The sequence below is a fragment of a genome, unplaced genomic scaffold, assembly GCF_019419815.1.
Source record: "Pyrus x bretschneideri cultivar Hongxiangsu unplaced genomic scaffold, Pyrus_bretschneideri_v1 Contig285, whole genome shotgun sequence".
NCBI lineage: Eukaryota > Viridiplantae > Streptophyta > Magnoliopsida > Rosales > Rosaceae > Pyrus > Pyrus x bretschneideri.
In genome coordinates, this window is record NW_025999596.1 from 35,645 (window position 1) to 45,771 (window position 10,127).

The window sequence follows — 10,127 nt, forward strand, 5'->3', positions numbered from 1 at the left end:
GTTTTGCTGCAGTTTTTTTGCGTTTTTTATGCAGTTTGGCTGCATTTTTTTGGCAGTTTTGCCGCTGTTTTTTGCTGCATTGTTGTTGCTGTTTTTGGTGCAATTTTGCTGCATATTCATTAATTAATATACAAGGAAAATAAGACCGTCTTATGCATAAATATGTGTATATTTTAAATTGTACATTTTTTTCTCAAAAACCAAACCGAAACCATTTGAAACTGCACTGAACCAAACCAAACGGTTTGGTTTCATTTCGGTTTTGGCTTCAAAACCGCACTGCAAAAAGTTTCGGTTTCGGTTGCGGTTTCACTCGAAACCGCACCGAACCGCACCGCGTCCACCCCTAGTTTTTGGCTTTCTAAAAGTTCAACACCACTGAGCATAAATGCCTTTTCAGATGCCGAATGGGCAAGTTGTTCACTTGATAGGAAATCAACATGAGGGTTTTATGTATTCTTGGGTAACTCTCTTGTAAAAGATAGAACTTAGCTTTGGTTAATTCTGTTGTAATATGTTGTTAGTTGCTGTGATTAGTTAGGCTAAGTTTGTTATGGTAGTTCGGCTGAGTTGGTAGCACAAGTGTGTGAGTCAAGGCCATGTAAACTTTTTATTCTTTAAATCATTGAAAAGATAATTTCTCAATAATTTCCAGCTGCAAAGATCCCAAAAGTGACATTTGAACTTTAAATCTATCTAGAGTATGTGTGGTACAATTTACAAGATTTGACAAGGAAAGCCGAATAATAATTCTAGACGTCACACATTTCAATTTCAGTGTTTTTCTCAAATTGTTTTGTACTTTGTTTTTCTCAATTTCAGTGATTTAAACACCTAAATCATGTTCTGTTTTTTGTCATGTTAATTCAAAGAATGATTTTTCCGTCCTATTAGTTTTCTGCTTTCTGGGGGTGAGTTTCCCATATTATTCTAGTACGGCACCATTCCTTTATATTTTTTTTCAGTCTTCTCTCGGAGAATTCTTAATATTTCAGCTTTGGTTTTGTGTTTCTCTGAAGATTTAGAACTGACTTATATGAGCACACTGAGCATTGTTTATGTTCTGTGGTCTTATCGTTTCTGATCTAAAATTTGACGATTTCTGGCATAGACGCTACCCAATCCTACGGCTAAGGGCCAGGAGTACATTTGATGCAGAAGTTAGGCCACTTCAATTTGTCTCTTTTTGGTCGGATTTGAAATTCCCTCCCCATAAATTATAAAATAGAGTATCGCATTGCACAAAAATAAAACGAAAAAATCATTGAGGTGTTATAAATTAAATGCAAAACGCCTCCTGACCGTACAAGATTATATGCCTCTTGACCGTCTTATTAGTGTACAACAGAACAATATTTTTTACACTAAGAGAGAGAGAGTAGGCTTAGCCTCACAATGGATCAGCAATAATATAATAGGCTAGCAATAATATGGTTGAAAGTCGCTTTTGGTGAGAATGGAACCTAAAACCTCTCACTTACAAGTGAAGAGGAATACCACTAGACCGTAGTACCAAGTGGCTGGTTTCACGTTGAGTTCAGAGAAATTTCCAATTACTCACACAAACCATAAGCATTGCTTCTTCATTAATTATTTTTCATCAGTAAACAACTCCAGTAGCTCATAAACTCAAATGCATGACATTACAAGACAACAAAGACTCACGTTTGTTTCTCAAGTGGAAATTTCCATCTGACATTGTTCTCAACCGAAATTTTCCATCTGATATGCAAAATTCAACCAATTCAACCAATTCAACTCTTGATTCACAATTCCACGGTTTTAAAGCACTGATTGATGGAACACAACTTTTGCAGCCGAGTATACCAACTTTGCATCATCTGCATCCAAACAAATTGTATAACAATCAGTATATACAGCCTCGCATCAAATAACTGAACCTCTTTCAGTCATGCAAAACTGCCAAAAGTTAAATGTGTTTTTTTTTCTTTTCTGAAATCCCATTACACGACATCATTTGGATGAATCTCAGAAACGGGTTCACAAATTTGTTTTCCAACTTATTTATAACAAGATATATCATCTGTTTGTCATGTGAATGTGGTAGCTAAGATCTCAAGCATCACATGGATAACTGCGGTGATTTCATGGTAGCTCGAAATTCTGAAATTAGGCCACCTTATTGTCTTAAGCTTCCCAGCAAACATGTAAACTGAATGCGATGGGAAAAAATATGAACGCCAATCCATTTTGAAACATACATTATTTACTCTGTATGCAAAATACAGCTTCAAACTTGTACCTGCTATTGCGGCCAGATTAAGTACACAAGGCACATTGGTCTCTGCCTCAACTGCAGCTTTGGAAGCTGCAATACCAACTGCTAGACTTTGCATGACATCTAAACCTGCACAAATAGAAGCAACAGTCCCCCCAACCAAGCAATCGCCAGCTCCTGTAAGCCTTACCACCGATGCAGGAAGTGCAGGAAATTGCACAGCAAAGAGAAACGAGCTTTTGTCAGAATCTAAAGGATTTGAGAACGCATTTGATGGACAACTTGCAGTCACAGTGTTAAACAGTTCCGCATTGGAAACATTTGGTTTGTTTCCCTTGCAAACAGTTCTCATGAAGCTTGGCCCTCCTTTAGAGCATAAGAACACTCCATCTGAACCAACGGTCACAACAACTATTTTGATACCTTTCTCTAGCAAAACCCAGACCGCGGGTTTTAGCATATGGAACAAAGTTTCGGTTGAGCATTGATCCCTTTCAATTGGAGAAAACACATTTCCACCGGATAAAGCATTTGCCATTGCAACAAGTTCATCCCCGTTGGGTGAAGCAAAACTTACCTGTACCAAATGATCAGTATGTTAGCCGTTGATGAGGAAAAAAAGCAACCCTGGAAATATAAAGATTACACTTGGACCAAGCATAAAATTTGTTTTTATTATTTAACCTTAAATAACTGTATGCATGTTTTGATAAAAGATGCCAAGGGGGTTGGATCCAATTACCCTACAAACAGCATGTTTATACAATGAGATCATGTCTCTGAAAATTTGTTGAGATTAAATCCTGTACAAATGAAGGGAGGGGGAAATGCGGATCAGGACCCTTTCTTCCATACCGCACCTCCCAGCAAGAAAAATAGACTAAAACGGTATAACACTGCGGACTAGAAAAAGGGAGTAACCAATCCCAAAATGAGCTGGATATAACATTTAAGAACATTAATTGCTAAATGTGAATGTAAGTGCAAAAGCATAACACTCACATACTTGGAAATTGAATTGATTCTTCTAGATTTTGCTACCGATACAGGCTCAAACCACACTGGAATTTTAGATTCTGCTGCCACTGAAAGAAACCCAAATTAAGAGAGAAGATAAACATTTGGAATAAAAGAACAAAAAAATTTGTAATTACTTTTGAGCCAAGAAATGAACCAATGATAACAGCATACATATATATACATGTATGTATATTGTATATCAAATGAGTATGTATGTGTGGGTGTGTGTTTTGCGTGTACAAGATGGTAGAATTACATTGGCAAGAAGCTTTTAGAGCAGAAAGATTCAGGTTTGCATCAATCATCAACACTGGAGCAGAGCGTATACTGTATTTAAACTGTTGGATCCACTCGGGCGTCAGAAACTTTTCCTGTGCCATGGTCATCATGTAAGCAAAACAGCTTCTTGTAGAATTTATAAACTTTTCTCTACTTTTCCAATTTGACCGTTGTCATAAATAAGCAACTTATTTAAATAATTGAAATTGTACTTACGAGAGCTTCTACACTCGCAACACCAGCGGCCACCTCCCCATTAACATCAAGCATGTTGCACACAACAGGAGTCTCAACATTTTGGTGCCTCAAAATGCCTACTCCAAAACCATCATTACAAATTAACCTACTACTAGGAACTGTAAACATATTTTTTATCACTTCAAGATGAAGAAAAAAAGGCACAAAAACTTGATTGTAGTTTATCCCTATGAGACATGCACACACGCACATACACCGGAAGATAAGTCAAACTGGCTATATAAAATATTAAAAAAAAAAAAAAAAAAATCTTTGCAACCTAGAGTTATTACTACATCAAAAGTCAGTGTAGGTGAAAGATAAAATTTCAAACATAATAGATGACCTTCCATAGATAGCCCAGAAGACTTCCAGTGCTCCAACAATAAGTTTCCTAGCAACATAGAAGCTGTCAGTTTCACAAGTCACGTGCTGAACAAAAATCTTGATTATGGTGCAAATATAAAGTTCAGAAAACAGTCACAGCCTCTGGTTCAGGACGAGACCTACATGTCTTGTACTGAGATTGGAAAACCATGATTGTAATGTCAAATAAAAATAAAAGGTTACAAGATCACCTGCCATGTCAAGGCCCAAGGCGCTAATCATGAAGGGCTTAGCTCCTAGCTTTGACATGCACTCGGCATCATTCCTTGCTACCCCTCCTAATACATAGCTGACCTGAACAGATAATTCCCACAGGTAAGCATTGGCAAATAAGTATATCTAGTAAAAGCACTAATCTTTCCAAATTCTAGACATGCCAGAAACCGTCTCTATGTTAGCAGGGGAAAAAAATTACCTTTAAAGCTACAATTGGGAAAACTAGGAATTCATTCAGGTGTAGAATTTCGAAGGGTTAAAATACTCAATCAAACACAAATGAAAACTTCCTTTCCCCCTTGAGCATTGATCATTTTATAAGCACAAGGCGATATTTTCACCACAGTGCCCTAGCTAACCGACATAACTCATGTCTACTGGTCATTTTACATTCAAAAGGAAGGGACTTGGAGCACAAAATCCTTTTCATTACTTCAAGTTCTTTAATAAAAGTGGAATCTCAAATACCAACCAATGTAGTTTACCAGACACAAATAAGAAGACAATGTTCGATACCCGATTCAAATTCACACAAAAGAAAACACTTAATATGAAAAATAAATTCAAATAAAAATTTGTGGGAAGTAAAGTTCAACTAACAAATACCTTGCCAGGAGTGGTGGTTCTGGGATTTGAAGGGATGGAAGGTGTGGCATGAATGTCCAACACCATGCCTCCTATCACCACAGCCACTGACCCTTCACTTTCCGATTTCCCATTACTTAATAACACCGCCTACCAATTATAATTCATCAAATACAGCTTTCTTTTGGGGTTTTTTTTTTTTTTTTTTTTTTCAGTTTTTCAGCAAATTCAGCAAAATACAACCCAAAAACTAAAAGTAAATAAAAAAGGAATTCAATCCTACCTGTTGAAGGCCATGGTTAGGTTGAGGAGGTTGCAATAGAAGGTGACGAGAAATTGAATCCAGTCGCCTCTGTGCACTGCTTTCCTCCATTGTTGCTGTGTAGGTGTATCTCGAGGCGACTCCGTAGTGGGACTTCCACTGACAACAATTCTTTCGGCTGACATTTTAAGAAGCTCGTTTAGTTAAAAGCCCAAACAATTTGGGCCCAGCTTTGTGCATGGGCTATGTTTTATGTTGTCCCGACTCTTTTCGAGAGTTGCTATGAACCCATAGAATTTAGTCGCTACACCAAGTACCCAAAATTTGTTCTTTTTGCCCTTTTAAGTTTTTGACTTTGCCACTTAATACTACAATTTAGTGGTATTTTTCTTCACTTATAAGTAAAAGATATTAGGTTCGATTCTCACCAAAGGCAATGGATGCCCTCTTCTACCACGGTTGGCCCACTAAGCTAGGGGCAATCGATACCCTCGTCGGGACTTTAAAGATATAGTTTTAGTTTTACAATGTGATAAGTTTTGGTATCTAATTGTTATGATCAACTGATTCTGTGGCTTAACCTTAGTCTTTCATTGCTTAGTGCAATTTATTTTGTTGTATTAAAAATAGGATAATACTTACATTCTTCTCTTGCGAATAACATATCTTGACTGTACAAATTTTATGATCCAGAACTGTTCAATTTTTTTTTATTCTTCATTTGAAGATCACCCTAAAAAAATCATTTCAATTGGAGTGATTTAGTCATTTAAATGTATTAAAAAAAATTGACGGTGTAGAGATGGTCTTCAAATTAAGATTAATTAGTAGAACGGTTCAGATCTTTAATTTTATTCCATCATTATATGTTATTTGCAAATTGAATATGTGCATCCCCACAATGCAAGTATCATCCTTCAAAATAAAGGTGCCATATTTGAGAAGTTATGGAAAGATTTTGATGATTAGTGTAGTGGGTAATTAACCAAAGAAAATGTATAATTGGCAAATTTGGGCTTTAGACAATAACGAATGGTAAATTTGGGTCAGGCTCAATTCGATCAAGCCTAAAGAAAAGGCCACAAACAGATTGGAGACCAAAATGTCCAAGTAATATTTTTAGTATAAGCAATATTACTTCAATTGAGGGCAGAGTCAGGATTTGAATTCGAGTAAAGTGGCAGGCCCCAATTATTATGATAATTTATCATATGCAACTTTTGGCCTTTAGTAGAATAAGATTTAAAAACAAAATCTCAAAATTAATATTACGAAAAAGAAATATTACTAAAACAAATAATGGTTAGTAAAACGTAATTAAATTAATTTGTTAGGCACGTGTTTTGTAGATTCATCTAGAGAACAAATAAACAAGAGAAGAAAGTTGCTTGTGAACTCATTTTTGAAATATTTCCAAATACATCTACAAACGGCACTCCTCCTTTTTGACATGTCATTTTTGGTCAGTATTATCTTATTACTTCTAACACTTATCACTTATCATTCAAGGAAATTCACAAATACACACATAAATCTGCTTCCAATTAAGTGCTTATCCAAACCGACCAAAATAAGTTCTTATCCAACGGCCAACCCGGCCGCTTTGTAAACAGTACATGCATATATCGTCACCCGATATCCACGTCTTTAGGTGCTCCTTATTATCAATTGGATTTGGGATTAAGAACCTAAAGTTATTTTGACTTTCCATTTAGCTGATGGTGATCCCTAAAGGATGGCGATATATATACACTGACAAGCATTATTACAAGGAAAATTAAAGGTTGAAAAAGAAAAATGCGTGGTGGCCTGTTTACCAGATATGATTAAGCAAATGAAAGGTAGCACTGATTTTGTTTTGGTTGTCGACCAAAGCATACTGGCTGCGGTGAAGATGTCCTCGTTCTATAAATTAGTCACACACTAAATATTAATTAGTGATCCTCTTAATAGAGCAAATAGTTGTCACTTTGTCAGTTTCACAAGTCATGTGCTAAGCTAAAAATTGTGATTATCGGGAAAACTCACAAAAATAACAATCAATTGGAGAAATAGTAAGATAAAAAAAAGAAGGTTAATATTGATAAATTGAAACTTAGGGATCAAAGTGAGGGGTTACGTCAATGTCAGAAAACGTTTTCGATTGAAACCCGCATAAGATTCATGTGTTAATATTCCAATGAATTGAGGGAAGATACAATATTATTAATCTTAAAACCTGGTTTGGACTATGGAGTGATTACAATGGACACTCGAATTTGGAGTATGTTAATTCATGTTACAACTCAAAGAACTGGATGATTAATCAAGCCAATATGTCATTAGAGTATCCGAGTCACCAAAGCATTACTTGGTATTATCAATTAAGCATCCACGAAACTATTTGGAAATTCACGAACTTGGATTCATGAGGGGATATATGCATGGATCTTTCAGAGGTGAATGATTCAGTAATCCACTGAGGGGGATTCTTAGTTCAAGCCCACAAGCTTGGCAGGCTTGGACCCTTGTGTCCAGGCTAAGTTTGGTGTTGCTCCACACTCTTGAGTGCTTATACTTGACATTTTTCACCCCCAAATTCCAATCGCTCCACCTACATCGTTAAGGTTATTTCATCTTTCCAATTTGGAGTATGTTAAACCACATAAGTGACCATAATTGAGTATCAAACTCATCAACCATGCAGTTGGAACTTGAGATCTTCTCCTTGTAGTGGAGACGAGTATCAAACTCGTCAATCATGCAGTTGGAACTTGAGATCTTTTACTTGTAATGGAGCCGAGTATCACTAAATCATACTAATAGCAAACCATTGTTTTTTTTACTTTAAGCAAATGATTATTCAAAAAAAGGGAGATCAAAATAGTAAAAGGTAATGTGAACAAGTTAGAATGTTATTAAAAGACTCTCGTGTTTTTTTTTTATTTATTTATTTTTTATTGGTTATGCAAATGACATTGAGGGAAGGGAGAGTCCAACATTGGAGCTTAAACGAAAGGATAACTCTCTTCACAAGTTGAACAGTTGTGAACTACAAGTCGTATTTGAAAAATCAAATGAAAACCTACCAAAATATTAAGATCAAGATTAGGCAAAGAAGAAGAAAGTCATAATATTAGGCACATGTTGTTCAATGGGATTTATTTTAAATAAAAAACAAACAAAAAGAAAAAACTGTTTGTTTCTCTGTGTCCAAATACATCTAAACGGCACTCCTCCTTCATTTTTCACATTTTTTTTTAATTTGTAACAAAATAATATAAAAAGTAAATAATACTAGCAGTTATCAATTTAGTGCACTTTATACTTTGGAAAAAAAAAGTTGTCAACTAGAAAAATCCCGACTGAGAAATAATGTAATATTTTCAGTTACTAATTAAATTACAAATTTACAACATGGAATTATAGAGGTTGGAAGGTAGACCCAAGCATGAATCTGGTTATTATGAAAACCTGTCCTTGTTCTTTGAAACCGGATCCCCTCTTGAGCATGGGGATCAGAGTCTGCTGAGCAGCCCATCTAGGATTTTGAAATTTGATCAAACGACTACAAACAGGAGATCCTTTTAAAAGTTATAATAATTAAAACCGTTGAATCAAATTTTAAAGATCCATATGAGCTGCTTAGCATGCTCTAGTCCTCATGCTCAGGAGGGGATCCAGTTCCCCTGTTCTTTAAATTTGGTCCCACATTGCATCAACGTCGTACACTTGGCAATTAAATTGACAACACGAGTATGGTGGTGATGACGTACAATCTTTGATATAAACTCATCTTATAGTCAACAAAAAAATCAATTGGATTAAGAACTAGAGTTTTTGGGGCTGAAAATTCTTAAAGAAAAGTCTGCCATCAATCTCACTATTGTTTTGCCAATCTGTACACATAAGTGTGCAATCTTGTCAAGTCGTCCAAATTTACTTAGACATTTGAGGAAGTTGAAGTCACGTTGTAAAATTAATTGGCAATGAAAGGAGATCGATTACTTATAAATACATGTAAAGTTTTTTAATTATTCAATATGAGACAATGTTTAACATTCACCCACGTCCCCTCATGTATGGTAAAACTCCAATCAAACACATAAACGACACATACATGATGATGCATAGTATATGTGATCAATAAGCTTTATACATGCACTAATCTAAAGTGATACCACGAAAACAGCTTTTGTTCCACCTAAAAATCAATTGAAAATTCAAGAACAGTCATTCAACTTTTCTAAGCTCATACAAAAGTTTTGTATAAACCAAGGTAAGCCAAACAAAGCACATCCTCACAAAAATTAATTTATACCATTTTGTTAGGTTTTTTCTTTTCCAATATGATACGTAAACTATTCTAATCTATGCTAAGAATAATTCAAGTTTGAGTGTAAGAGAGTATATACACTGATGTAGGCAACTAACACAATTTAAATTTTCTATGTAGTTTGTTAGTTGGCTTAACTTGATTTTTAAGAGGTTTAATTTTATGACTAATCAAGTTCTAAACTTGACCAAATTCATACACAAACACTACCAGTGGTGAGTTAGATTGAAATAATTAACTCCAAAACCAATTCTTATCCAAACCAACCCAAAACCCATGATTTCCACACCTACTAATTTAGGCACATATATACACGTCTGACTAAAACTCAGTAGAAAGTCGCCGTTTATTAACCGTGAACTGACGCTTTTGCCTCTGTGTTACTGTTCTATCCTGTTTAATTTTTTTATTCTACACTGTAAAATTACTAATATGCCCGTATATGACACGTACGGGTCAAATGGTACTCAGTTCTTTGCTGTCGTTTTCTCCTCTTGCACCTATGGGACCATGGGACTCCGCAAACTAATTTTGTAAGATTCCAAACACTTGAACATATGAGAAATAAAAGAAGCTAGCCGAGGAAA

The 10,127-nt window shown here is 35.5% G+C and overlaps 1 protein-coding gene across 2 annotated transcripts; it reads right to left on the reverse strand.

The window, feature by feature from the left end:
* Window positions 1-1,553: 1,553 nt before the first annotated feature.
* LOC125479409 (pseudouridine kinase-like) lies at window positions 1,554-5,390 on the reverse strand. 2 transcript variants are annotated; one of them, XM_048588650.1, is made up of 9 exons: window positions 5,247-5,390; window positions 4,985-5,113; window positions 4,354-4,456; window positions 4,122-4,169; window positions 3,755-3,852; window positions 3,516-3,630; window positions 3,242-3,324; window positions 2,264-2,816; window positions 1,554-1,841 (listed from the first exon to the last, which is right to left on the reverse strand). In XM_048588650.1, the coding sequence occupies exons 1-9, from the start codon at window positions 5,334-5,336 to the stop codon at window positions 1,783-1,785; spliced, it is 1,278 nt and encodes a 425-aa protein (XP_048444607.1). In that variant the 5' UTR covers window positions 5,337-5,390; the 3' UTR covers window positions 1,554-1,782. The 2 variants fall into 2 exon arrangements, with proteins under 2 accessions (XP_048444607.1, XP_048444606.1); XM_048588649.1 differs by having other exon boundaries at window positions 3,755-3,894.
* Window positions 5,391-10,127: the final 4,737 nt, after the last annotated feature.